The 27,637-nt window shown below is 56.4% G+C and overlaps 7 protein-coding genes across 7 annotated transcripts; 3 read left to right on the top strand and 4 right to left on the bottom strand.

Moving 5' to 3' along the window:
- The first annotated feature begins 265 nt into the window (after positions 1 to 265).
- BGZ61DRAFT_239211 (uncharacterized protein) lies at positions 266 to 1,046 on the top strand. The gene has a single exon (XM_046238318.1). It carries the CDS (start codon positions 427 to 429, stop codon positions 892 to 894), a length of 468 nt encoding a protein of 155 aa, XP_046104931.1. The 5' UTR covers positions 266 to 426; the 3' UTR covers positions 895 to 1,046.
- A 4,130-nt stretch (positions 1,047 to 5,176) lies between these two features.
- BGZ61DRAFT_239177 (glutamate-cysteine ligase-domain-containing protein) lies at positions 5,177 to 7,598 on the bottom strand. The gene is made up of 2 exons (XM_046238316.1): positions 6,618 to 7,598; positions 5,177 to 6,566 (listed from the first exon to the last, which is right to left on the bottom strand). Exons 1-2 carry the CDS (start codon positions 7,281 to 7,283, stop codon positions 5,436 to 5,438), a joined length of 1,797 nt encoding a protein of 598 aa, XP_046104930.1. The 5' UTR covers positions 7,284 to 7,598; the 3' UTR covers positions 5,177 to 5,435.
- Positions 7,599 to 13,183: 5,585 nt separating this feature from the next.
- On the top strand, positions 13,184 to 13,886 carry BGZ61DRAFT_532349 (camp-regulated phosphoprotein/endosulfine conserved region-domain-containing protein; the record flags this gene model as incomplete). Its single annotated transcript, XM_046253855.1, has 2 exons — positions 13,184 to 13,219; positions 13,470 to 13,886. The coding sequence occupies 2 exons, from the start codon at positions 13,184 to 13,186 to the stop codon at positions 13,884 to 13,886; spliced, it is 453 nt and encodes a 150-aa protein (XP_046104929.1).
- A 437-nt stretch (positions 13,887 to 14,323) lies between these two features.
- Positions 14,324 to 15,364, bottom strand: BGZ61DRAFT_493841 (metal-dependent protein hydrolase; the record flags this gene model as incomplete). Its single annotated transcript, XM_046250701.1, has 1 exon — positions 14,324 to 15,364. One exon carries the CDS (start codon positions 15,362 to 15,364, stop codon positions 14,324 to 14,326), a length of 1,041 nt encoding a protein of 346 aa, XP_046104928.1.
- A 1,486-nt stretch (positions 15,365 to 16,850) lies between these two features.
- On the bottom strand, positions 16,851 to 18,774 carry BGZ61DRAFT_239060 (guanine nucleotide binding protein, alpha subunit). Its single transcript, XM_046238315.1, has 5 exons — positions 18,524 to 18,774; positions 18,279 to 18,463; positions 18,009 to 18,166; positions 17,697 to 17,955; positions 16,851 to 17,638 (listed from the first exon to the last, which is right to left on the bottom strand). Exons 1-5 carry the CDS (start codon positions 18,639 to 18,641, stop codon positions 17,294 to 17,296), a joined length of 1,065 nt encoding a protein of 354 aa, XP_046104927.1. The 5' UTR covers positions 18,642 to 18,774; the 3' UTR covers positions 16,851 to 17,293.
- A 5,126-nt stretch (positions 18,775 to 23,900) lies between these two features.
- Positions 23,901 to 25,585, top strand: BGZ61DRAFT_351505 (Spermidine/spermine synthase; the record flags this gene model as incomplete). The annotated part of the gene is made up of 5 exons (XM_046240338.1): positions 23,901 to 23,934; positions 24,346 to 24,381; positions 24,435 to 24,727; positions 24,787 to 25,024; positions 25,308 to 25,585. 5 exons carry the CDS (start codon positions 23,901 to 23,903, stop codon positions 25,583 to 25,585), a joined length of 879 nt encoding a protein of 292 aa, XP_046104926.1.
- A 357-nt stretch (positions 25,586 to 25,942) lies between these two features.
- BGZ61DRAFT_351620 (carbon-nitrogen hydrolase) lies at positions 25,943 to 26,851 on the bottom strand (the record flags this gene model as incomplete). Its single annotated transcript, XM_046240348.1, has 1 exon — positions 25,943 to 26,851. The coding sequence occupies one exon, from the start codon at positions 26,849 to 26,851 to the stop codon at positions 25,943 to 25,945; it is 909 nt and encodes a 302-aa protein (XP_046104925.1).
- Positions 26,852 to 27,637: the final 786 nt, after the last annotated feature.

Here is a 27,637-nt window from a genome sequence, read left to right as displayed (position 1 = left end):
CGCTTTCGCATCGGGGGTGGCGGGTGTTTGGGAGGCGAAGGGGGATGAGAATTGCAGGGAACCGGGGAATTGCAGGGGATTGGAGAATTGCTTGCTGGTGCATTCTGGGGCGCTGGAGGGAATGACGCCGTGACTCGCGAGACGGGGTCCGTGATGGTGAGCACAGCAGATGGGCAGTGAAGCTATCTAGCTGTCTTGATGCCTGAACCACGTACGCTGCAGATGCACTTACACCCGTGGCGCCTGGTTCTGGCCCAACTCGTGTGCACCTCTGTCGTGCGCGCACCCCGAATAGCCTTGGCTGTGTTGGAAGGTGCTGGCCAGATGCTCGTCCACCCCACGTTTATACCTTCCTACTACGGTCAGTGCGAAGCATAAGGTAGGTACCTACGCAGCAGGCACGAGTCACGCTGGCGATACGCCCATATGCCCATACACCCATTTACAATTCACCCACCATCTAAAGTCCACTACAACATCCACAACAGCAACAACTACAACCGGTCAACAAGCCACCACCACCTCAGACGGAGGACAACTCCTCGTATGCGCTGTGCCTCCACCGTGGGTCATGGCTGCGCGCGTGTGCTACTCCATCAGAGACCGGCTCTGCAAGCACGCGAATCTGCACCTCTTTCGAGATCTTCCCTGCCGATGGATGCTGGTTCGCGTCACTGTGCCACCGTGCCACCTCGCCATCTCGCCACCGTATCACAAGGGCGGCTGCCGTGCCTTGCGCTGCCGTGCCTTGCGCTGCTGGTGCCGCGTGTTTGTAAGTGCTTGGTCGGCTCAGTCCCACCCTTGCGTTTGTGGCTGAACCGTCCGTCGGGTGGATTATTTTTTGGGGGCGAATGCATCATGTATGACTTTGATGCATGCGTGCATTGGTGTTGAACAGTTGGTCGGTTCGCTCGCTTTGACACGCCAATGGCATGCTAATTGGAGAGGAATAGGACTCGGTGCACTGCCAGCTTCGGGTCCGTCGCTACCTGCTTCCTTTTTGCGTCAATGGCATTGATGGGCAGTACGAGGGCATCAAAGTCACCCCGAGAGACTAACATGATGGAAACCGGCCCTCACTGATCAAAGTGATCAGTCAGGAAGATGAGACAACCAACCAACCAATATTGAGAGGGTCCAACACAAACGTTGGGGGTCAATGGGCTCCTCCCCGTTTGAGCTAGGGCGCTCATTCTCGTCACATATCGCTTTCCCTCGCCCGCGTTCCCACACCCATCGTCAAGTCCACGTTGTTCTGTGCCGCCTCGTCTCCATCATCGACGTCATTCTGTCGCTTGAAGCCAACACTGCGAGTGCCGTCCTCGTCGTCCTTCTTGCGCAGAGACACACAAACTCCCAGACTCCGACGACGAGACGACTCCATGCCCATTATGGGTAAACGTCTGTTTGTCTTAAGCCATCGCCCGCTGCCCTCATTCCTAGAGCGAACGAACGAATCCGCCGGCCCACATCCCATGTTGTGCCGGCCACGTGGAGGAAGGCTCAAGAATGAGATTGTGAGTCGCCCTGCCTCCCTTTGGATCGAGCCTTTGGGCCAGTTCCTACGGCAGCAGCCATGTCGCGCCCTGGCGTCTAGGTGTGGAGCCATGGGCTGTACCGCACATATTACGTACGTCCACACAGGCGGGATGTGTGAGGGGTGAAATGGGCGTCGACGTTATGTAGGGAGCGAAATAGCGTCGCCGTGGGGAAAAGCAACTGCGGCGGGGGCGTCTAGGAATGTGACAGCCGTCCTCGTGGCCGGAGACAGGGATGTCCTTGACTGGAAGCACCATTGCAGCAGTTGCAGCAGATCCCTTGCGTCGACACTTCGCGGAAGAAATGGCCCGGGCCACGAAGTTCCACAGAGATAGAGGCTTTGCCTCGTGGGCTTTGGCGCCTCATACCACGACCCCGTCGACTATCGACGCTTTGCCTGACCGACGAGAAGGGAATGAAACAGCCAAGGCAACGCCGTGGTGGATGAGGACCCTAGACTCTTAAACTCCTACAGACAACACCATTCCACAGGTTGGTAGCCTCGTTTCGGGACTTGAGTTATTGGGGCGAGTGTGAGGCCTATGTCTTCAAATTCGAAACCCGAGCCGCTACAATGGAGATTGAGTTTGAAAGGGAGAAAAATTCACGATCTGGGACACGGCTGGAAGTGTACTCAGTAATGATCCGAAAGCTTTCAGCTGAACTGGCAAGGCAGACTGCCGTGTCGCGGCCGCGGGTTGAGGTATCCGTGCCTTGTAGTGTCGTGTCTTGTCAACCAGCATACGGCTCACCCATGTCTTGGCATCCTCCTCTTTATGCCGGAGGTCGGACGGCTCACTCTTTTCTCGTGCGGTCGCATGCTCGCGGGACGACATATGCGATTGTGTGTGACCGCCTGTCGGAAGACGGGAGTTATGGAGAGGGCCGGTCTGGACCGTCTAGACCGGAGTGATCGGCGGCGGGGCTTCCCGGATCGGACTTGGCGGCCGGGGCGCGAGCCACGCGGTTCCCGTCTGTGCGCGGCTGATGGCCGGGTGTTTCTCCCGGGCGGGCCTCTGAGCAAGAGGGCGAGAGGGAGAGGGAGACTCTCGACCACCATGACCGGATTCTCAAGTCTGGGATCGAGATTTCAAAACAGGAATCATGAGACGGAATGGGTTGCTGCGTAGTCCTGTCTCGGTCCGCCGGTCTCACTCCGAGTCAAGGCTTACCTATTTGGGACAGGTTTTAACCAATCCCCAGTGGGATCACTCCACCCAACGGTTTAGGTGCTGTCCGCGACTACGTCTAAGACAGCATGGCACCATTGGCCCGTCATTCATCTCAGACAAACAGACAGGCAGACAGACACATCATCCCCGGAACTCGCAGATGAAGCAGCGAACCTTCAGGGCCTCTCGGGGATCTCAAGACTTTCGGAGACTTTCCCAGGTGTTCTTCCCTGTCCCATAACCACATCTAGTACACCCTTCCGATCAGCAACTCTAACCTTTCTCGCAAGACCGACCAGAACTCACAACTAAACAACAACTGAGACAAGAGCTGGCCCGCTTTCTCAAATGCCAACGCGTTCCAATGGCCTTATTCCACGCTAGCTAGCTAGTTGCCTGTTTCTTCTGCAAGTCTCTGCCATGCAAGTGCGGAACGTCGCTCGTAATTCTCCGTCTTGGGCGAGTCTCGCCCAGCCATCTCGGGGAGGGTCCGAAGACTATTCTGGGAAACACATCCTACCAGTCACTTCTCGACTGTCACTTCATCTCCACCATTCAAGACAGGAGGGGTTTCATCGCGTTCAAATTAGGTTGGTGAGCCTCGTCCTAAGCTGACTGGGCTAGTGTCACTAGTCAGCCAGCCCTAGCCCGCCTTGCCTACCTCCGAAAACGAAAAACGAAGTATGTTCTCACGCCCGCACCGAGTTAACGATTGTCAACGAGATCCAACTAGACAACTAGTTCGATGTTAGCGGCGTGCCTCCTTGCCTGCCATCCCTTTCTGATCGTCGCATCTTGGGTCAATTTGCGGCCGCAATCCCATCCAGCGACTAGGAAGGGGTCGTGGCAGATGGCTTCACGCCCTCCCCCCCCTCTCCATCCCGCTTCCTCACTCCCCTGTCCTTGTCCATCTCTCATCTCACATGTCGCATATCGGATTTCGCATGTCGGATTTCGCATGTCGAATCTCACAATTCCCATCTCCCATCTCCATGTCCGGTCCCGCCCCCCTTCTCACCAGCGCCGATCGCTACCCCGTCTGGCCACGGCAACATGTCTTCGCAACGGCTCCAGCCAGCGGTTCCATATCTCGGTGTTCACCTTTCAGCTTTGATGAGAGAGAAACATTGTCCCGGACGTCGACCTCGCTTAAATCCCACGGCGTCCGCCGCCGCGGTGTCTCCAGATCTCGGCCCTTGGCTGCCTCTGACGTTACGGCGCGCATGGCACTGACAGGTTATGCAGTTTCTGCGTCCATCCGAGGCGGGACGATGAGAGACATGCATCTCATAGTCTCTTGTCGGCTGCCACCCCAGTCTCCACTCTGTTGAGAAGTCAGATTCCCGGATGGGTAATCCCATCGCCATTATCACATCATGACACTATCCGTTGCGCCCCCATGAGGGCCTCAAAGAAAAAGCAAATATACATAAACCTAGTAGCCCACTAGTGGCGCAGCCAGTCCGATGCAGAGCGAGAGAGAGGCGAAGAGAGACAGATTCGATACGTAACCCGACAAAGAGGTGGCGGGATGGTCGAGGGAGGAAAAAAAAAGACGAGTATTCTGCATCTGCGCCTGTCTGCTTCACCGGTCGTGCCAAGTTGCCACCGGTGAGCTGGCGTCGGTGGCTCGCCCCATTTGGATCCCCACGCTTTTTTCTTGTCTCGCGAGACACTGCTTGCATCAATCGCCATCGCCTTTTGAAGCTTGGGAGGGCCGCCACAGACATAAGCGCGGAATGGGCGAAGCCACTCTCTGCCTGACCGCCTTGAGGAGACGGTCCAGACCCCCGACGGCATCATCCCGACCCGATTTCTGAGTCGTCATCATCTGAGTCGGAGTCGGAGTCGGAGTCGTCTGTGTCTGTGTCTCATCACGGGTCTGGAAGCCGCCTCCGCGAAAGGGGCGTGTTCTATCCCGACCACTTCTTTTTTTCTTTCTCTTTTCACTAGTGGCACCGCACGCCGCCTGTCTCCCTTCGCCCCATTGCGGATAGATGACAGAACTAGTAGCTTTTTCTTTTTTTGGAGTCTAAGATGAGGTTGTCTCAGACACTGGGGCAGAACTGGAAAGACGCGTTTGTGCATTTTGCCTAGCTGTAAGGGGCTGTCTCAAGCCCCCCCCTCCATCCGACCACCCCCACATCCCTTTTACTCGGTGAGACATGCCTTCGCGTTGTTGAGTTGGCAGATGGGGGGCTGGCATGCCTCGCGTGGGATTTTGGGAAGGTGACTTGGATGGCGTATAATGGCGTACAATAGCTTATAATGGCTTGCCTAGATCTGACTGAGCTGAGGGTGGCGGGCTGAGAGACAAGGGACGGAACAGGTGAGAGTCAACCACGGCATCGGAGCCAGATCCGGGGCCCGGTCCGGCGATGTGCTAGCTTTAGTGTCTCAATCTACGAATGCATCGGCCGCTCGTGTAAGAAGAGAGAGCGGCAAGCGGCAAGCGGCGAGCGGCGAGCTGCTGGGCGGTTGTGACATGTAATTCATTCATTCTGATAGAGGTAAGCCTCTATGGGGACCGCTTCCTGCTGGCAGCATCGCCCGCATTGGCGTATGCAGCTTTGCGTCGATCCATCTATTAGCTGTGCATCTTCCTCCGCATATCAATGTCAAAGCGCTGCGACTCGCAGTCGCCAAGGCCGTAATCAGGCCGCTGTATGTACGAAATGCCCGCCCCCCGTAGTCATTGCAAACTGGATCAGGCTTCTCCTGTCTTCATGCCTTCCGCGCCGGCTCGGCCCCATCGATCCAATCGCTCTTCCGCTTCAGGGATCCGTTGCCGTTGCCGTACGCGTGTCCGTTCGTCCCGTTCGTCCCGTTGCCGTTGCCGCCGCAGCCTCCCCGGAACCCGTTGAGCAGTCGCGATAACCCGTGAATGTTCAGCCCCGCGAAGTTCTGGCCGGCGCTCTCGCGCTCGCCGATGGCAATGACGGCGCCGATGAGGTCGTGGTTCAACTCCTCATCCACAACGCTGTCGTGCTTATACCGCGGGTGTGTGTCCACAAAGTTGCGGATCCAGCGGGCTGTGGTATCAAGGTCGCCGCGCGCACGCTTACCGATCAGGTCCAGGTAGGTGGCGAGTTGGCATCGGGTCGAGACGTCGACGTTGACGCTGTCGAGGTAGCTCTCGACAATGGGGATGAGGCCGGGGAAGTCCCCGTCGGCCGATCCGTTGATGATGTCGTTGGCCGTCATCTCTTCGTACTCGTCTTCGACCGGTCCAGAGGGAGTTGCAGGCCGGCTGGGATACGCCGATCCGGGCCGGCTCTCGTCGCCCATGACGGTGTTCGCTCGAGAAGGACGGCTAGGGAATGGATTTCTGCGGAAGAAAAACTTCTCCTTGAGGACGCCGTCAACGGCATGAGCCCGCTCCATGTTCTCGTCCACCTTTTTAATGGGGATGTAGAAGTTGAGGTCGAAAGACAGAATAGCTCGCGTGACGAGAACCATGAAGACTGAGAAGGCGGCGTTTTCAAAGTCGGTGATCTGGATCTCCATGGACCGGAACTCAACTCGCCAGCCGATGCTGTTGTCTGCGGGTGGAGGCTTGAACCGCATGTGCTGCCAGTTAGTCGACTGGATGTTCTCGAAATGGTCCGTCTTGTTCAAGTCCAATTCCTGGAGGTCTTCCTCGAAGACTACAATGGGGTCCCGGATAAAAAGATGGGCAAAGTGAGTTGCAAGTCGGTCGTCCATTCCGCCATTCATAAGTTGCTGCTTGATGTCCGCGTCAAACACTAGGTCGGGATCGAGATACTCCTTCCGCAACCGGGAGTCAGTGGAGATGTAAGTCGAGTTGGATGCATAGCGCGACTTGGGTATCCTCCGAACGCCATCCGTCAGGGGCTGCACACAGTTAATATGATTGCCTGCTCCAAGCGGAGGAAGCATCCGTACCTCTTCACCCAACTCCTGTGGGGTTCTGCAGTCCACTGCGCGGCTGATTTGGTTCCACCGCACGTCTGTGTTGGCGAGGAATCCCTTGTAGATGGGCGTGGCCGCCGTCAAAGCCAGCATGATGGGGCCTAGGGGGCTCAGCTGGTCGTATAGCTGTCTTCCCTCGATGATGTTCTTGGCCTGGAAGGTGATTTGCAGACAGCAGCTGCCCATACCAAAGGCCATGGCATCCATGTGGATAAAGTTGTCGGGTGCGGCTCCGTTTCGCACATCGTCGTCCTCGGGCCAGTCGTGCAGGTCGTAGTTGACGGTCGGGTCTTTCCAGGGATTGGGCGTGTCCTTGTCGTGAAAGATGGGCACGTTGACCTGGACCTTGCGGCCTCGACGAGACCGGATGTTAGCCGCCAGCGTCGGGAATCTGATGTGAGGGTTGGCGATCTCGTCCGGGACAAACTGAGAGCGCAGCCGGGGACCTGAGACCGGGTAGTACGGGTCAGTGAACTGGCCCGGAGCGCCGATGCGCGGGAACGTCGTCAGCGTGATGGGATACTCGGTGGACAGCATGTGCGCCTTGGCAATCTTCCTCCGCAGCTTCATGTCAGGCTCGACGTCGAGCAGCTCCTTGAAGCCGATTCCCCATGGCTTCCCGGGGGTTGTCTCAAGCATAAAGCGACCAAACTCGGGGTGGAACACGGGGATGGGATGCTCCCTGGCGGTTCGTCAGCAAATGTGGAAAAGAAGGGCAGGAAGTCGAGTTGTTCATTGTTCATACTTGTCGGCAACACCTTGCTCTCCATCTTGAAGGTCGGGGACGCATCCGCCCTTCTTTTTGAGCTCCTTGTCCGCGGCCAGCGCCTCGAGAATCTCGGCCTGTCTGAGAGAGAGAAGAACCTTGGGGTCATGGTCGGAGTAAGTCACGACCAGGTACTCGACCTGAGTATGAGTTAGCTGGGGTGTGTATGTCGTGCTACTAGGGAGAGCTGACCTCATCCCCCCACAACAAGGCATCACGCTCCTTGCCCTTGGCCTTGTTCCAGATCTCCAAGAGTTGCTATTCGCGCCATCGACGTCAGTACGTTATATCATGACGGCAACAACCAGCGGAAGATTGCAAGACGTTACCTTGATGCCCCATTCCCTGACTTGCGGCGCGCGCTTTTTGACGTCGGGCCAGTCGAGGGCTGTTCCCAAGGCTCTGGATATCCCTCTTGTTTAGCGCAGAGAAAAAGTTGCGTGTGATGCAAAGACGACTTACAACAAACCCATGGTGAGAGTCGGTGTTGTTCCAGGAATATGAGGTGAGTGTGAGCGCGCAGTGGATGAGACGGCCCTTGAGATGAGGCAGTTGCGCGACTTGGGTGAGTGAGATGTGTTGATGAGAGAGAGACTCGGCGGAGTTTGCCCGAGTGGGAGTGGGAGGGGAACGAAGCCTCAACGTCAAGTGATGCCGTGCCTGAATGAGACGATCCCCACGGAACGCGGGATGGGGCGCTTGACGGGTGGGATTGGCGTCTGTCTGTCTGGTCGGTGCAATTATGCGACTGCGATGGGATGCAGACCGAGCAGAGCGAAGCAGCAGATATGCGAAAGCCCACCAGGGAAATGCCGCGCTCGGAGGCGTAGACGTATATCCGCCAACGACTCAGTTTTCGGGGACAGCGAAACGAGCTCAATGGGCGTCACGGCTACGAGTCCCTCTGCCTGCGAGTCCCTTTGCCTGGCGTATCCCAGAAAGAGCGGCGCACGAAGTCGCAACTGTCGCGGGGGTCGCGTGGGCGGAGATGTGGGCGACGACCCGGAGCGACCTCTGGCGGATTGTCGCTCTGCGCCTTTCCGACTTCTTTTTTTTTGCACGTGAGGATCGAGTCTCGCTCGGATCTGGACCTGAAATCTGGATCTGGACTTTGGAGAAGCGCGAGAACGGGAACGAGCCAGATGGAACAGAAAGCAGCAAAAGCTTATTAACCCGACGCCGTTCAGAGGACCAAGACCAAGACTGAGACCAGGACTGTGAGACTGGGACTGAGAGAGAGTTGCGTGCTGCTGCGTGGGTCAAAGGAAAGGTCATGATCCATCGTCCGTCCGTAGTGGATCCAGCCTCTGCTCCATCACCTAAAACTACTTCTACAGTACCTAACACAGTACCTAATACAGTACCTAATACAGTACCTAACGACGACCCTGTTGTCTCGAGGCGGAATATTCACGGACTTGTTGGTCCAGTTTCCCAGGGTCCCGGCGCGGCGCGTCTTTTTTTTTTCCTGCTTAGAAATCGGCTCCGGTATTGCATCATCGGCATCTCATGCCCGATGCGGCAGCATTCGACGAGTCGTTTCGAGCCCGAGGGTAGCACCAGCGGCGCTAGCTCCAACGGGTGGTTGGGAGAGACGTGGGAGCCGTTGGATTCGGTTGTGACGAGGGAGTGGTAATGGTAATAAATGTGCTGATTCTTGCCACTCTCATCCGGCTTCTATGTGGCGGTTGAGCCCATGTATTAGCAAGGCGGCATTGAATCTTAGATGAGACGCTCCCAAAGCCCGAAATACACATCACAGTCGACGCCAATACTCATCCTCCTCCTCCTCTTCCTCCTCCTTCGGAAACCCCTCCCGGAACACACCACCAACGCCAGAAGCCGAGATGCCCCCGCGCGGTGGAGAAGCCCGCGCGCCTTGTGTCCACTGTGATTATCAACTAAGATAGAGTCCCCAAATAAGCCCCCCCCCCCCCCCCCCCCCCTGATCGGTACAGCCGTCGTTGCAGAAGCTATTTTGAGCGCTCGGAAACGCGACCCGTTGTAGTATCCGCCTGTCAGCAGTTGAGCTGCGGATGTGACAAGACCAGGGCAGCCGCAACTGTAAACCGAGTTGGTCTACCCGCTTCTACTCGGAAACTAGTCCGATGACGAGAGGGCCGCTGGTTCACTAGGCTTGTTAAGAATCATTTCCAGAGAGGAGACCGCAAAGACTGCAGTTATCACGCCAACCAGCAATAGTATTCAGGCAACGTGATACAAGCCATGTCAAATTGTCAATGGTCGCTTAGACTCGATGCAACTCGCTTCGCTGCGAGCAACTGCACTAGTCTGCTGCAGATAAGCCGCTGTCCTCTATCCCCTGCAAGTCTCTTGGGCAATTTGTCAGGAGTGTCGATTTCATGCTGACAAAAGCCAAATTATAAAGCCCAAACATTACATAGGAGACTTGCATTGGCCTTCTCCACCAGAGTACAAGTAGACGACATGTCGAGTAACGCACCTAATGATGAGCCCAGTGCGGAGGAATCCCCCCGGCTTCAGCCGACATAATCCCAAGCACCTCGAAAATGGTGCGGAGGCAAAAGAGGAGAGAGGGAACAATGCTCGGATTCGCACCAAGCAGAATGAAGGCATGAATAGTCAAAACAACTTATGAGTGGCCAAGAGCGTTGCAACCGCCTTTCCACCAAGCCCGGAAGAAACCACCCTGCATCTCTCGCTGGCTCAACGCATGGGGGTACAGTAAGCGTGCATCATGCAGACCGGATAGACGAGGCCGAGAGATATTATGCTACTACCGAGCCTTTTTGATGTTGCGGGGCGTGGGGAGCATGGAGATTACAGAGACCTCTTGGAAGCCCAGTGACGCATGACTGACTAGATGCATCTCTCCCAAAGCATCCGTGATCTATATCGTCGATCTAAAGGGAGACAGGGGTTGGAGGATCAGCTGGATGGAAACTTTTGGTCAGAGCCTTTTCCAAATGGCCGCGCGCAGAAGCGATCTTATTGGTCTGAAGGGTTCGCCTTGGAAATAGCGAGCGGATGGGTGTGAATCCCGGGAGGAGGGCAGACGCAACTCACGCGAGTAATGCGACTCAGAGCTAATCACTCTAGCTTCTCATTACCATTGGTCAATCTCGACGGTATTGGATGCACAGCTGCATTGGTCCAGAGTAACTCGACTGGGGAAGGTCTCGGCCATCCGGGAGCGAGCAGCACCATCCCGGGCTCGTGGTTTATCCAGTGTTCTGGAATGGCACCCTCGGAGACGGCTTCCGGCCAGCTTCCATGGAACACGGATCGAAGCAAAATATATTGAGAATTGCCGATGGCATTTCAAGATTGGCCATGCGGAATTGACTTTCGAACCAGTCAAACCTTGACGACGCCATCGCCAACGCCAACACGATGCCCACCACTCCAGACATTGACCCCGAGGACATCGAGCATGCATTCGCAAGCCCGCAAGCCCGCCCGTCCGCCGATTGCGCCAGCGTCAAAGCACCGACAACACATGGGAATGACACCTTGCCGAGACTCGACTTACCGATCTTCCCACTCAGCCGCTACGTGAGGGTCGCTGGCGGGCTGCGGGGTGCATGAGCGCGCGCACACACCCACGGCGAACTCTACGGAGAGGTCAGAGTTGAACGTCCAACGTCCCGCGGATATTTTCCAGGCCCAGGGCGTCTCGCCGTGGTCCTTTATCTATCTTGGTCGAGTTTACGGGATCGACAGGGTCGTATGACTTCGGCAGCCAGAGACTTATCATCTATCTGCTGGTGTAAGCGGGGGAGAGAAAGATGCAAGAAGGGGAACACGACGAGACGAGAGGACCGAGCCAAGAACGGTCGGGATAGAAGGGCGGTGACGATAGGGCTGGCGTCTCTGAATGGCGGGCAGGAATGGGCTTTGCGAGGAATGTCACTTGCGCACAATTGGGTGATGGGTGAATGGCTGGATGGTGCTGGCGGCAGTTGTTGATGGTGTTGGGCGGTGCCGCCTCGTTCGTGGTTGATAGCACCCCAAGATTGCCATGCGAGCCAGACCAACCAGCGGTCGACACTCTAAAGAAGCTCGACCGTCTCATGTTGTTAACGAGGCGGCTACTGGTTGGAGGGTGCTTATCGAGGTATTGCACCTTGGCATCACGTTGGTTGGCGACAGCTGCGTGGCTGGCAGCAAGGCGCAGAGGACAAAATAAACACCAAGCCATCGCCCGGCAACCGGACAGAGAAGACCCAGGCCCAGCTCAACAACGTCAGGTGTCCAACCCGCATTACGCCATGCCGCCGGCAATGACTGATTGTGTGTTGTTCTGATCACGGCTTCTGGCATGCCATGCGTGCCCAACAACAAAGGAAACGTGGAAACGTGGAAACCTGGAAACGTGGAAACCTGGAAACCTTCTGGCACCCGGATGCCTAAAGTGGTCCCCCCCCGAACGGGCCCCGGCGTTCGACTCGGGGGTGGGCTCGCACGCAGCCGAGGCGAGCCGGAAGCAGACGTAGCCCACCCACAGAGCGAGACGGGAGTCATAGTATCGTTCGTATCGTATCCGTTCTCTCGTCGCAGTTCGGTAGGCCACTGGAGGACCCTGACGTCTGTTGGCGATGGTGTACCCACCCACCGGGCTCTGCTCTACCACGTACTATGTAGTACGTAGCTAGCTGCTCCAGGGCCGTCACAACCACCCATCCACCATCTGGGCCGTGATCGAAGTCGGCCCATCCCAACCATGCGCCCTGGCGTCTCGGCGTCCTGTTGCCATGGCCGTGGGACAGGTCCGTCAGCCCAACCGGCGTCGCGGCGACAGGGACAAGGGTGCGCAGGGAGCCACGGGGACCGAGGACAGCCAACCGAGCATTTTCAACTTGCTCGGGATGGGTGCATTCTTCATGCAAAACCATATACGACCGAGATTGGCGCCTTCGTTGCTCGGCAGGTGGTCCAGGTCTCTACTCCCATCCCGGTGGGGCCATGTTTGTATCAATTCTGCTTCGCAATGCAGCGACAGGAGTAAGGACGGGCGTCGATTATCAGAACCGTGATATATACAGTGCAATCTAGGCACCCAGGCGGCGGTTCAAGGGATCGACAAGAGCAATACGCTGCACAAAGCAAAAAAAAGATAAACACATGAGCCATAGATCAGCAATACACCGTGTTACATATATCATCACCCTCCCTCACAGCCCTCACAGCCCCCTTAGATCGGACCCTCCATGCCCTCACTCATGCACTCACGAAACACTAAAACACACAAGAAATCGTCATATCACGAGCAAGGGCATACGTACTCGCCATACGTACCTGATAGACAGTCGCACCCACGTTCAACCGCAACTCACGGCCGGTCTCGATCGCTGTTAACGCCAACCAGTACTTACCAAACTACAACCGCACCCACGCTGGCTCCGTTGTCTCACTTCGCAGCCCCGACACAGCGATCCCGCCCCGCTACCTGCACCCGCCGCCCGCTGTAGCCCTCGGCCAGCGCCCCTATAGCCCCTATAACCTAACTTGCTCCGTACTCCAGCGCTGAGCTGGTTACATCACCGCCAGCCCAGCCCAGCCCAATCAGGCACTGTCCCCCACCTACCACGGCCCCTCTGGCTCTGGCTCGCTCTGGCTCTGGCTCGCTCTGGCTCCTCCAAAATTCCCCAGGCTCGAGACAACCTTCCAACCTCAACCCTCCCTCAGCCGATCGCCTGCAGCATACAACGACATAACCCGAAACGGCTCGACAACTCCCTCGCTTTTGCGGCCATAACCACACAACTCAGCTCGACTTCCACCCTCAACCATGAACCCTCACCAGAAGAACAAGGTCGACGTCAAGGTAAGCATCTCAGCCCAACACTGCACGCCACAGGCCATTGGGAAAACCACCTCAGCTACCCCTCCTCCCTGCTTCCATCTCGACCTCGACCGACCGCCACATATTCCCACGGCACCTGCAACCCTCACCCTCGCCTGAAATACGCACCTCTCTTCCTCTCTTCCTCTCTCCCCTACCTCCTGTTCACATGCACCGACCTTCTCTCCGCTTCCTCGACAAAATGCTGACGCCCTGTTCCCCCGCTCTCTAGTCGCTCTCCCCCGAGGAGCAGCGCCTCTTCCGCCTCTACGGCAAGCTGCCCTCCCGCTCCGACCACTTCGCCAAGCATCTCAAGGACCGCAAGTACTTCGACTCCGGTGACTACGCCATGTCCAAGGCCGGCAAGGGCGACGGCGTCGACGCCGGTGCCGTCGGCTCCCAGCACCCCGTCCCCGAGAACATCCCCCACCTCTCCTCGCCCAACGGCTCCAGCAACGGCCCCAAGCACGTGCACGCCTCCATTCCCGGCATCCAGGCCGGCAGCCCTATCAAGGAGAGCAGCTTCCTCAAGAGCGAGACCAACGCCGACGAGGCCCAGCAGGAGAACGGCGAGGACGCCGACAAACCCAAGGACCCCGCCGCCGCTCCCCCCGCCCCGGTCGGCGAGTCCATCCCCATCCGGAGGTGAGTTATGCCGTGTGAGTCGGTGCGGACAATCAGTGCGAATGGTGGAAGGTACGATTTGTACGAAGCCGGAGGGAGAGAAAGAGCTTTCTGTGGATTGCAGGATTTGCTTTTGATGACTTACGAGGATCGCACTGTTGGCGTTTAGGAAGGACAAACAATGTGGTTTGCACGCACGGAGGGACATGTTTCGATCCGTAATCTCGGATGGGTTGCTTTCTAGGGTTCGACAATTTCCTTGTCTGGCCCCCATGAATTATCATCATGTATTTGGTCGTTTAGCTGCCAGCTTCGGTTCCTGAAGCACCTTTCTATCGTTCTTTTTTTTTCCCTCCTTATGGGGTTTCTCAACTCCTAATCCCTACCCATGATGCCCCATACCGGAATCCCAAGTGTTTGCATATCATTTGCACGTTACTTTCATGCGTGTCCACCACACGCCTAAGCTAGGGCCTTGGTGGCCATCTCCTTGGCGCCTTCAAACGTTTTGTTACCACCAATGAAGCCAGCGGCGTGAACGAAGACGCAGCCAGGGATGGAGCTGATGCCGTCCAACTCCTCATCCCGGAAGCCCCTCCAAGCCTCCGGCAGGGGCTTGCGGCTGACGAACGAGTCCTTGCTCTCGGGCACACACTGGATGCGCCACTTGGCACCGGGCTGGGGGTTCTCGGGATACAGCACGTACAGCACGGAAGGCGTGCCGTCCTCGAGCGCGTACAGGTGGTCCTTCCACGGCACGGACTGACCCTCGAGCACCAGGATGCGGCCCTGCTCGTCGTACTGGGAGCGCTTTGCGAAGGCGTCCTGGACGATGGATCGCGCCGGGAGCCAGGCGCCGGCGTAGTTTTCGAGCTCGGCGTCAAACTCCTCACCGATGCGGCGGCTGGCCTGGAGGAACCTGGCGTCCTCAGCAGCCTGAGCCTCGGCGCGGTCGGCGGGGACAGTGTCGTTCCACTTGGGGTTCAGACGGCCGACAATGGCGCCCAGGCCGAAGCCGCCCTCACTGTAGTTCTTCTCGAGCCCCGCCGCAGCGATGGCCTTGGGGTCGTAGACGGAGATGCCATTGTCGTGGGCGTCCAGCGCCTCGACGAAATTCTCGTACAGGCGGCGGTATAGCAGATCGACGTCGGGCGCATCCTCAGCCTGTCCCAGGCGCTGGGCGACGATGGCGCGGCCGTAGTGCAGGAAGACGAGCCCCGCGCTGGACAGCTTGGTCGGGCGGCCGGGGAAGTTGGCGGCGAAGCCACGCTGGTGGTGGTCGAAGCGGCGGCGGTCGGCGTCATACTCGCCGCCGACGTCGACGACGGTGTGGCAGGTCTCGAGCACGGCCGGGTCGCGGGTGCGGACGAGGCCGGAGTCGGCGTAGGCGGGGAGCAGGCGGAGCATGTGGACGGCGAGGGCCTCGTCGGCGTGGAAGTGGCCGCTGTGGGTGCCGATCAGAGGACCGGAGGTCTTGAGGCGCTTGGATGCGGATTCAGCCATGGTTGTGATGAAGCGGCGGAACATGTACGGGGAAACGGGTTGCAGGAGAGTTGCAGGAGGGAAAGCGGAGAGGTTGTGGGCGAAGAGGGCGGGCGCTGAGGGAACTGCTGGAGCTGAGCTTGCGCAGAACTTTTGGTGGTGAGAAGGTCTTTTGGGCCAATGAGGTCCCGTGGATTACGGGTGACGGGGCCCGCTTTGTACGTCAGTTTGCCGCCATCGTTGATTGTCAACGACCTCGCTTTCTATCTCGAGATCTGTGTGCAAGTTGTCTATTGCAAAGAATCTACAAGCGTATATGGATTCCAGAGTGTAGAGAATTATATCATGAGCTGCTTTTTGTATATGGAGAATCGGGGAATCACAATGGGGAGGAATTGAATGGGTTGCGACGTGTCGAGTGTAGACCTCCTCTCCCCAGAGACGAGAAAGATTGAAGCAAAAATATCCTTCTGTAATTTCACTAACCTGCGGGACGGAATAATGGCCGCAACAACGGCTCAAAGTTGAGGTGTCACGTCTCCTAGCATCTATTGCATGCTGCTATTTCAGGCGCCTGTCCAAACCCCAAAATCCTAAATGTTACAGGGTCAAGCCCTCTGTGGCTACAGACCAACGGCCAACCACACGTCAAGGACCCAAACCACCCAATTCATAAGCGATACAGATGCAAAAGTGTAAAATCTTTATAGGGATACTGCTCCGAGCGACAGTCCATATTCCCTCCATGCGAGCCGTAACATGATAGCCCCGTCCGCGTCTCAGACATGGTGCTTCACCTGAAAGCGCAGCCCAGCCCCACTACACCGCCAACATCGCCAAGCATCACGGCCAACACCAGGATGGCGGACGAGATGGAGACGCCTCTGACACAGGTGTTGCTTCGTTCAATGCGTCATGAAAACTATGCGAAATACCCACAATCCCATCTCTTTCCAATTGTCCCAAGGCTCACCGTCGGGCTCGTCCCTGGCCAAGGGCCACACTGACCACTTGAACAGCTCCTGGCTTGTCTCATGCCGGAACGCTCTTATTCAATGCCCATAATCGGATGCAACAAAATTCACAGTTTCGACCATATCCACAACATTTTCAGCTCCATCATCCTGGTTCCCACAAGTGCCGCAAGTGGTCCGAGCATCACGAGTTGATCAGCACGCCACACGATTGAGCTGCATGAACACCCAGACGTCGGGTACTTCCTTCGTGGGGACCCAAGCCACCATCGTGACTACCACGGAATCCGGGACTTCCGGGACTTCCGGGGTATCCATCAGATTATTGTTCATTCAGACATCGTGGTAGATAATATCGTTTCCAGTAATCGATTCATCTTATGTATGCTTTATCGTAAAATCGGAGACGTCTTGTCATAAACAAGTGTGCCTCCCCTGCCAAAACATTGCAGGGCACTGAAAACATATCCACCTAGGTATCATGCAAAAATCCAATGTGCAACTCTATCCTCCACATCTCTCATCTCGTCTTCAAGGCACCAGCCCTATAAGCTCTTTCATCCCAAGAGACCTCAGAGGTCCTCGCGTTTCGCCATTCACAAACCGACAAGCGCCTCCAAGTGGCACTGCGTGACAAGTCCCATGCCGCAACCCTATGATTGGTAAAGGGTATATAAGATATGCAATCGTTCTCAGCTGGTCTATTACCCAGCTACCGCTCCGAAATCGTACATGTACAGTGAAAGAGGCCGCCTGACACCTCACTCCATGTTGCCAATGGTTTGTACCACCAGAATGAAGAAGTCGTGGTTATAGAAAAAAATGCCGTTTGGCTCAAACAGAAGTGGACAGCCTCTCGATTATGTATAGGAAATCGGAGGTAATGGTCGAACGTGTCGAGAATTTGTGTAAGTGTGCGCGGTAAGTGCGCGGTGTCTGTGCCCACGAAAGGGTACTAAGTATGGCCAATGGGTCCTTATAGTATTAATTGCTTCAGGTTTCGCTGAATGATCATGTCCTGGACGGAGGCCATGGTAATCTTCAGCAGGTTCGTATCGGTAGCGTTGGTAAAGTGACCATAGATCTCCTTGTCGGTATTCCGGTTCAAAGCACGGAACTTGTCCAGGAAATATTTGCTGGCAGCCTTGAAATCGTCCTTGGGGCCGTGGTAATCGGTGAATCCGTGGTTGGTGATTGGGCTCTTGGGCAGTTTCTCCTTGAACAAGTCCATCTTGTTCAAGAATAGAATGAGTGCAGACTTGACGAACCAGTGTGAGTTGGCAATCGACTCCCACAGCATCAGGGCCTCGTTCATTTGGTTCTGTAGGATAATGTCAGCTTCGATAACCAGTTTGATTGGCAAGGGGAATAAAACTTACACCATCCTTATCTTCGACTAGACACTGGTCATACCCGCTGATAGCCACGAGGAACAGCAGGCAGTTGACATTTTCGAAGCAGTGGATCCACTTCTTCCGCTCCGATCGCTGGCCACCTACGTCAAACATTCGGTAGGTCAATTGGCCAAGATCAAAGATGGTCTCTGTGATACCCGTTGTCCTTAGTCGAGACCGAAGCAAGTCCTGGTCGTTTGGTACATAGTCCTCGGCCCAAAGTCTGTCGATATCGTCGATGAAGCTTGAATCCAATTAGCCCACTGTTATCAAGTCAGGATATCGAGGGGCATTTACTAAGAGAGGTTATCGTGTAGGGCATACTCATTGCCCTTGGAAATGGCAGTTCGGACACCACTATCAGCCCACAACGACTTGACGGGCTCCAGATAATCTTCAGGCATTCGCTCCTGGGGGCTGATCTCATGGTCTACAAGGATGTGTGCCATGTGTTTCTATCCTGTCGTTAGCAACCTGAGTGTCTCACACTGTCGCGCTATCATTTTGGAGCTCCCCCGCGTAGACGCGGTGGTAATGGAGCACGGAAGGGAATGGAGGAAAGCATACCTCGTTATCTGGGTTCTCGAATGGGATATGCAGCTCCTCCATGGCCTCAAAGATGACCTTGAAGGACTGTACAATGTTGTTGAATACGACAGGTTTCCATTCGAGCTTCTCGTTCTTACTAAAACCTTGGGAGTAGATGAGCTTCATCTGCTTCAGCACGGTCGATTTTCCGGACTCTCCAGCTCCTATCAAGCGCATAGCGCGTCAGTGCCAGTCAGTTGTGATACATTGTTCCTTCAACATACCCAGCAGGAGAAGCTTGACCTCCTTAGACAGTCGCTTCTCATCCTGGCGAATCTGTCGGTCGAGCTCGCGGGAGCGAGCTTCACCGTGATCGCCCTTGTCTCGGCCGCCAAAACACATTTTAGTGGGCGAGCGGGGGGGGTCCCAACGATAGGGGCGTCGAAGCGGATCGGGTAGGTGTAGAGACGGGAGCTCGTGGTGGAGGAGAAGTCGATGGCGAAGTAAGAAGGGACGGCGGCACAGGGGCACAGATATCAAGTCGAATCGTCACGGAGGAGAGATTCGGAATCCCAAGTCGTCCCAAGTCCCGGTGCTCGTGCTAACGGTTGTCGACTGGACGCGGCGCTGATCGGTTCACCGGAGCTCGAAGTTCGGCCGGATTCAGGGATGGCGCGTGGGCGACGGGGAAGGAAGGTTGGCGGATGTTCTCGAACAACGACAGGTATGGAAGGCGAGACGGGCGACGCGGAGGGCCAAGTTGATGGAAGGAAGAAAGGAAGGAGCACCACGATGGCAGGATTGACAGGCTTGGGCGATGGCGCAAAAAGCATTCCCCTTCGCAAGAGGCCGCCCCGATACAGCATGGGCAAGAAGGCCTTTATTAATATGGGTTTGCCTTTTGCTTGCAGCAGCGGCGCAGGCGCCAGCATCGGTTCCAGGTTACAGGGGCATTTGGCGTTGGCGTGAGAGTGGAGTCGACGACGACGACGACGGGCGTGGGAACGCGGTAGCGTGAGAGCGTACTACGTAGTACGTAGTAAGAGCGTGGGAGCATGGGAACTTGTGAGGGAGACCCAGAAGACCCAAGAGGAGCTTGCAGGGCATTGGGGCTAGGAAGACGGCCCTAAGCGTAGCCGGCTTCAGTGGGCCCCGGCCGCCCGAGGCCTGTCCGTGTAAGGTGGCCAGGTAGCCTCGGGGTTACTGCTTCGGCCAAGCTCGCCGGATCAGGTACACACCAGGGACCTGCGACACCTGCATCTGTCTGTCTCTTCCTGCCGCGCCCTAGGCAGTCCAGCGGCCCCCCCAGTGGCCAGTGGCCAGTAGCCAGTGACCCGTATCCAGCGCCCCCTGGGTTCACCACGAGCAGGTGCCCGCCCGAGGGGAACCCAGGGGCCCTAATGGCCCCAATGGCCCCTTAAAACGCCGTCCATCCTGGAAATGGATGCTGCACCTTGTCCAGCTTGTGCTCCTCTGCCATGACCAGGAACCGGCGGACCCAGCCCGCGGGAGAGCGGCTTGTCTGTATGCACGCTCGTCCGCCGCGATCCCTTACCACTACCGCCGCTATCGTCGGCACGTCTACTATGTAGGGCTTCAGCGCCATGTGGTGGCCATGCCGCACTTGTGGCGAGCCAAGTTGTCACTGTCTGTCAGCGAGCCGTCCGTGTGTCAAGCCGTGGTGTGATGTAGGCGTCGCATCCCGCCCTTCGTTCTCCTACAATGGGTGACAGACAGCAGCCACAGCCATCTCGAACCTACCTACACGCTGCAAATCCTCCCTCCCTCCCTCTCTAGGCCGCGCCGGAATCTTCGGCCGCCATCAATCAGTTCCCTTGCCTGGCATGGCCTGGCCTCCCGGGGGGCTGCATACTATGTACTACGTATGCCTGCACCCGCCTCTGGAAGTGCAGCGACTCGAGCGGAGGAGTTTGTGCCTCTTGTGCCGTCCGCGGTGGGGTCCATCCATCCTCCTACAGAAGATTCCCAGCTAAACTGAATCCGTCGTCCTGGATGATGGAGGTTGACGCGCCAGGTGCGCCACTGCAGCTGCGCGACGACCCAGAAGCAGAGTTGCCTTCAACCTCCGGTGCGGAATGTCTCTTATGAGTCGCCGCTCCTGCTCTAGATTCTCGCCCCTTTGGGTCCCGTGAGGCTTGGAAACTCTACACACCTTCGCAGCGTCTGCTCTAAACTCTCACGGCCCTCCAGTCCCTCTAAGTCCTCGAAGCCGTCGAAGCCCCCATCTCAACATCGTCATGACCAAGCTCTCGAGGTGCGTTAGGAGGAAACCCAAGAATTTAACCAAATCGCGTCATCCAAAGACGTTCAAGGAATCCCAACAGGCTGGCTCGACCCAACGGCCACAGGAATTCCCCGTAGGCACATGCACTACACACGGTAGTCGAGCGCTCAAGGTTTGACACCACCAAGCCAACCCTCCCTCCATCCAGGCCCGATCATGTTAAGGCTCCAACCACTGAACACATCCTAGACTATTCCGGGACCTGACAGGTTGCATCGTCCATGTTTCTCCCAATTTCGGTAGATTGCTTGTCAGTTGATGTCTGAGACACTGGTTGAAAGTGGGTTTGCATTCTATTGTGCCTTGCGCCTACATAATCGATAGCAGGGCACCACAGAAAATGAGATTGCGCTAAAACATGGACAGTCGGATGGCGTCAAGCTACACCCTCCGCAGCTGTGAGCGGGAAAACTACCTCGTTCGCACAGCGTCGTCGCATGTTGAAGTCCAGAAGTGCGAGCTTAATCGACGCGCTGCAACCCTCATCTAAACAAGCGCTCATGTAGGAATCTGTGGCATCCTATGCCAGCGACTTTGGGAGGGCGCTAGATCCAGCATTTGTCAAGGAAAACCCTGCGACTGGGATTTTTGGGCCAAGAGGACTAAGAGCGCGAATTGGGTCACTGGACCATTCAGTAAAAGACCTGTCATCAACCCAAACGAGTCAACAAAGCTAAGGGCCGGCCCTGGCAAAAGCGCATTCAGCCCTGACCTTGGGCCAATGTATTTCAGAGTCTTCTGGTCGGGGCCTCACTCCGGGAGAAATGACGGGACGCCGGGGAAGTGCTGCGCATGGCCGTAGCGACTCACCACAGTACTAATGCAGGCAATGAATGAATGGGCTGTGGTCGGTGCATCGGTCCATGCCTCCATGTGGTCAGGGGGGCGAACGGGGGGGGACAACCTCGCCATCTCGCCATCCTTGCCCCAGAATACAACGGTCGTCGGGGATCGTCGCGGGACATGGGTGGTTAATTGGCGAATGCAGGTACCGACAGCAAGTGGTAAAGGCAGCGAAGGGGCTACATTAGCACTTGACAAGCACGAGGTTCAGCGAAGACCCTAACGAGGATGATCAAATAACGGACTCTCCTGGATACTCGTGGCCTTCAGTGGCGATCGCCATACACACTTGCTAGGCCGGAAGCCCGTAGCGGGGTCTCCGAGCAGACGGTATCCCTGATGAATGCCGGGATGGGAAATCCTCTGCAACATCAGAGTTGTCAGGCCCGGATTCGGCCTGCGTTGACGGCGCGAGCTTAGTGCCCGCAGTCGTTTCAAGTCGTAGCCAAGCCCGGAGACGCTATCCAGTCTCCTAGGGGTACCATGGCAATTCCTCCTTGTGGTTTAGAAGGCGGGCGACGGGCCAAGCCGGTCTTAAAGACGATGGAAGCGTCGACTTCGTCACACACACACACAGTATCATCCCGGGTGATGCAAACGACAGCGGTCGACCCGTGTCTTAGGGGTCTCCTAATTCTAGACAAGACAGCCAGCTGAGCCACCCCAGTGGTTCAAGGTCCGAGGATTCGAGTTCCGCTCTTCGAGTGGATGTTATGTTTTCTTTTTCGTTCTCAGCTCCTGCCGGTTGCTACCACGGCCGAAGCAAGGTTAATATTGGGCCTTCGCATCGTGCAGCGTGGAGAGAAAAACAAAGCAAATTCTCAACCGACGGGCCACGTTTTGACTCCGCAACCGCGAGCGAAGCGAGGGCGGAAGCGGACCAGGCCAGTAGGAAATGGGATGTTGGGTAGGAAAAATACCGGGATGCCAGACATGGATGGGCAGAGAAAACAACCAGAGGGCCCCCAGAGACCGAAAACCCGAGGGTACAACGTACCGTAATTCTGCCAGTTGCCAACCGCCGGACCTAGAGCCAGCTTCCCCTAAACTGACGGATGCCGAGCTAACTAAACTAAATCCAGGTCGTTTTTGGACCGGTTCATTCCCGAAGATGGCTCCCGGCATCCACCCGTTGCCGGCTGTCTCTCCACCAGACATCGTGGACATGATTCGAGTTCACAAGGAGGTACATATAGTGCTAAGGCGAGAGAGAGCAGGATGTGGGTAGAGAGGAAGGGACCCATCGATGAAGTCAATGGACTGACGTAAGAACCGCCTCCGACGTAATTAGACCTTATTACCGGGCCCATATACGGCCATCGCTGTAGACCCAGGAAAACCATGCAGGCTGCTACTGAAAATGCACTTACACACTTCTAATGCACAGGAGGGACGGGGAAGATTTTGGTAAGAGAGGGTCGATGCCCAATTGGTTATGAGTGTTTTCTTTCCACGCTGCCCCAGTCTGCGGGACCACCCCAGGCCAGCGAAAAAAAAAGATCAGACCGAAGGGATGCACGCTACGTGCCAGTAATGGCAAAGAGAGCTTGCTGCAAGAGGAAGGACAGATGTTTTGGCCTTGTCATGCCTGCTTACACCTTCTGTACTAGCACAGTATAAGTAGACTACCTATACTTCGCTGATCTCATGAGCTCTATGGGAATTTCGAAAATCGCCAGAGGGCTGGAAGAAGATCGATAACAACCAAGGGCAGACAGACCCTGAGCTTCAGTGGGAACGCAATGGAAATCCAATGACATCGTCTTTAATCTAACTATCATCACTCCTCATTAAGCGGTCTGGCTCATGTTGTTGGCATTCGCAATGCATCCCCCCATGTTGTCCTAGAGAAGCGGATGTTTACTCTCATCATGCGCATCGTCCAGTCTCCACCACCCCACGCCTAAGCTTCGCAGTGACGTCCGCACTACCAAGAACGGAAAAAACCAGAGAGAGGCCAAGCTCGAATCTGCAGACCAGCAGCACGGCAGAGCACCAGCATTGCGCCAGAACCCGCAAGCTGCTGCGCCGTCACTGGTGCCAGGTCATCAGTGGCCTCCCGCCAGGTCCGCATCGGCCAGGCCTGGGTACAAGGTCCATCCAGGCCGTCCTCCAGGCTCGCACCAGAACTGATCTGACCGGTCGAGCGAGGGCCACCGCCGCGGCAAGCTGCCGGGAGCTGCGAGGAAGGCCAGCAGTAGGTAAATTTACATGCAACTGTGCAACATTCAGAAGCTGAGACGGGCGGCTGGCACTTGCACGGCCGTCGCTGCCCGACCACAACCATGGCTGGCACATCGCAAGTTTTGGCGGCTCCAACCCGGCGGTGGGCGTCGAAAATTTTCACCCCACCTTGCAGCTTCGCCTGCAAAGCTAATAAGAGGCGCCGCTTCCCTCCTCCATCGCCGACGCGCTCCCACTCGACTCTCCTACTCGCTCGATTCGACTCGCCTCGCCATCGTATCTTTGCTCCTTCAATCGTCTTCTCACGCTCCGTCGTAACCTCTACCAAAATGTCCAACGAGATCACCCACGAGACCATCAAGGGTATGTTTGCCTGCTACCTGTCTTGGCCAACCCCGCGCATCCACTGTCCTGCCCCTCCTCCATGATAAGCCATCGTCACCCCGCCATACCACCAGAACTCGAGCTCCCAGCCGACGGCCCACAAAGCACAATAAGGAGCAATTCTCCAGGTTTCGTCCTTGAGTTCTGCATTTGCAGCTTCTCAGTGATGAGGTGCGATAGTTGCTCTAGCTGTTTTCCACTCAGACAACAGCCAGGCGCACGCGCAATGTCGCATCTGGAGAATTTTTGCACCTTGCTGGCTCGGGCATTCACTTCCCCTCCCCACAATGACCAGAATTCCTTTATTCTTTGTCGCGCCATGACATATCTGAGGCGTTGGCCTTAGGGCGCCTTTTTCTTGACCCAATTGCTAACCCACCTACCTTGTAGATGGCTGGTTCCGAGAGATCTCGGAGATGTGGCCCGGTAAGCTTCCTCACCTCCCATTTACCCTACAACCAATCTCATTCTCTCTACAGGCCAGGCTATGACCCTTCGCGTTGACAAGGTTCTCCACCACGAGAAGAGCAAGTACCAGGATGTCCTCATCTTCAAGTCCACCGACTACGGCAACGTCCTGGTCTTGGACAACGTCGTTCAGGTTACTGAGCGCGACGAGTTCTCCTACCAGGAGATGATCTGCCACTTGGCCATGAACTCCCACCCCAACCCCAAGAAGGTCCTCGTCATCGGTGGCGGTGACGGTGGTGTTCTCCGAGAGATTGTCAAGCACGACTGCGTCGAGGAGGCCATCCTCTGCGACATCGACGAGGTATGTGTCCACATACTCAAGTCAAGTAGCCCAACCCTCTTGCTAACTCCTCCCGCCAGGCCGTCATTCGCCTCTCCAAGGAGTACCTCCCCACCTTGTCCGCTGGCTTCAACCACCCCAAGGTCAAGGTCCACGTTGGCGACGGCTTCAAGTTCCTCGACGACTACAAGAACGAGTTCGACGTCATCATCACCGACTCCTCCGACCCCGAGGGTCCCGCCCAAGCCCTTTTCGAGAAGTCCTACTTCGCTCTCCTCAACGCTGCCCTCCGTGAGGGCGGTGTCATTTCTACCCAAGGTTGTATGTTCCCTATTTTTCTTGAGGAAAGGCATGGAGTCCCTAGGAACGGCGGCATCGGGTAAACCGGTCATCATGATCGGCTCGATTGGTACTTTGGTACCCTTCCAATCCTAGGGGCTGCCAGAAGCAAGTGCTGCTTTCCCGGCTCTGCTTCCGGTAGTCCCGCGTTGCATGCTTGCTTGCTTTTATTGATTGCCGGTTCTGCTGTTCCACTCCTTACCTGCCAGTTATCGTGTGTTTTTAAGAGTGCACCCGCTAACGGGTCCGTTCTCACCAACAGCTGAGAACCAGTGGCTTCACCTGCCCCTCATCACCCAGCTCAAGAAGGACTGCAAGGAGATCTTCCCCGTCGCTGAGTACGCCTACACCACCATTCCCACCTACCCCTCCGGCCAGATCGGCTTCATGATCTGCTGCAAGGACGCCACCCGCGACGTCAAGACCCCTCTCCGATCTTGGACCGAAGAGGAGGAGATGGAGAAGTGCCAATACTACTCTGCCGACATCCACAAGGCTAGCTTCATCCTCCCCAACTTCGCCAAGAAGGCTCTGCAATAAGTGCAAGGCAATACGGGAGCGAGCACGGGGTTGACGGGGTGGTATTGCATTTGATTTTCAAACGGAAAACGAAAGGAAAGACCATGGTGGTCACATAGAATTACTTGTTAGCGCGTGTCGCGCACAAACTCCAGATATGAAGAAATGAAAAGACTATGGTCATACTGCAAAGTAAGGTCTTGTTACGTTGTCTCAGGATGAAGAGTGCCTTCCAAGTCATTTCCCCGGTCATATGTCTATACCCCTTTATACCAATTCGCAAGCATGAAGAATTAAGCAGTGTCCATGAAATTATCATGCCCATTTATAGGCATCGTACATGCGTTTTACTTTTTTGTCTTTGAGGTCGCAGATCTATCAAGGCTCCTCAAACTGAATCTTGCCCTTGCTCACATCGGGGTATACATCAAACCTCCGCTGCGTGTTGAGAGGGATATTCCTCCTCGGCTCAGCAATCTTGTCGGCCTCCAGTTCCCACTCGACAATGGTCTCGTTCTCATCGGCCTCGACCAGGACCTTGGCCATGGGGTCAACGATAAGGCTGTGGCCCCATGCGACGTAGTCGGAGTTGACGTCTCGGGCGGGGCTACATAGGGCGACGTAGATCTGGTTGTCGACAGCGCGGGCCTGGCCGAGTAGGCGCCAATGCAGGTCACCAGTGGTGGTGTTAAAAGCACCCGGGTAGATGAGGGCGAATGCCCCCTCGCGGGTGGCGATGGTGGCCAGCTCCGGGAAGCGCAGGTCGTAACAGATGGCGACGGCGATCTTGCCGTACTCTGGCAGGTCGATGAGCGTCACCTTGTTTCCGGGGCTGAGGACATCAGACTCGCGGAACGTGACCTTTCCGGGGATGTCGATGTCAAAGAGGTGTACCTTGCGGTGGCTGGCCAGAAGGGAGCCGTCGGGCCCGAAGATCAGGCTCGTGTTGTAGTGCTTCTTGGTGTCCGGGTTGAACTCGGGGATGGATCCGCCGACGAGGTAGACTTTATTATCGGAGGCCATCTTGGCGAGGGCATGGAACGAAGGCGCCTGGTCGGCGGGTGGTGGGGAGGGGAGCAGTGTCTCGGCATACTGGGGGAAGTATTTGGTGCCATAGGGGGAGTTGAAGCACTCGGGCAGGATGACGATCTTATTGCCCTGGGCGGCGGCCTTTTCGACGTGCTCGGCCGCGCGCTGGAGGTTGGCTTGCTTGTCGGCGCCCGAAGCGAGCTGGATACAAGCTAGCTTGACGGACTGCTTCAGGACGGGGCCGGCGGTGGATGACATGGTGCGGGAGAAGAACGGGCTGCGCAGAATGGGGGCGAGGGCGGAACGTGGCTGAAGACGGGATCTGGACAGGCTGGCAAATACTCGCACTGCGGTTCGCATTGTTCAGGAAGAAACGGGGAGGGGGAAGACGAGGTTTAAGATGGAGGTGGTGTTGATACCGGAGCGAACCGTCGGGACTGGTGACGGCGCAGGCCGAGGACGGAGGGCGGAGGGCGCGCTGTAGAAGTGGGGGCGGGGCAGCCGTTTTGAGAGGGCTGACAGCTTCGGGATGAAAGCTCTGTGTAATGCGTAATTGGAATTTCACGAACGTTGAGTGGGTTTCTCGTGAGGCAATTGGCATCGTCGAAGGCGAAGAATGGGGCCGGTTCCGTTTCTAAGCGGGCTGGGAAGCTATCGTCACTAAGCCGACGTGGCTATCGGGGTGGGAGTCCGATACGTGTCGGACATGGGAGCCCGGCTTGTCCGACAAGCGCTCTAAGATGGGATTTAGAAAGCAACCAGGCCAGCAGAAATCACGGACCCATTTACAAGAGGGCAGTGTTAGTTGGTTCATAGACTCGACCTTGAATGACCGACCATTCAAGCTCTTCCTCCAAGTCTTGCACCCAGGGATGCCCCAACCCACAGTGTAGGGTAGGGCCATTTTAGGTGGGGTGACAAGACGATAACATGAGCGAGGGCCGATATTGAATCAAGGATGCCATGAAGACAACCAATCGACAAACAGGGGATAAACAGGGGACAGTGTGGCTATTTTATGGCGATGAAACGCATCGTGATACC

This window comes from Ilyonectria robusta (genome assembly GCF_021365365.1).
Source record: "Ilyonectria robusta strain PMI_751 chromosome Unknown BGZ61scaffold_9, whole genome shotgun sequence".
In the NCBI taxonomy this organism is placed as follows: Eukaryota; Fungi; Ascomycota; class Sordariomycetes; order Hypocreales; family Nectriaceae; genus Ilyonectria; species Ilyonectria robusta.
The sequence above is the reverse complement of the archived record's forward strand: the minus strand, read 5'-3'. Positions and strand labels throughout refer to the sequence as shown.

Excerpts from the sequence above, each read along its gene's own strand:
- BGZ61DRAFT_239060 (XM_046238315.1), bottom strand. The coding sequence starts at position 18,641 with ATGTGTTTTGGCGGCCGAGACAAGGGCGATCACGGTGAAGCTCGCTCC. Across the intron at positions 18,167-18,278 it reads TCGAGAACCCAGATAACGAG|AAACACATGGCACACATCCT; the intron begins GTATGCTTTCCT and ends ACGACAGGATAG. Across the intron at positions 17,639-17,696 it reads TAGTCGAAGATAAGGATGGT|AACCAAATGAACGAGGCCCT; the intron begins GTAAGTTTTATT and ends ATTATCCTACAG.
- BGZ61DRAFT_239177 (XM_046238316.1), bottom strand. The coding sequence starts at position 7,283 with ATGCTTGAGACAACCCCCGGGAAGCCATGGGGAATCGGCTTCAAGGAG. Across the intron at positions 6,567-6,617 it reads CACAGGAGTTGGGTGAAGAG|CCCCTGACGGATGGCGTTCG; the intron begins GTACGGATGCTT and ends AACTGTGTGCAG.
- BGZ61DRAFT_239211 (XM_046238318.1), top strand. The coding sequence starts at position 427 with ATGCCCATACACCCATTTACAATTCACCCACCATCTAAAGTCCACTAC.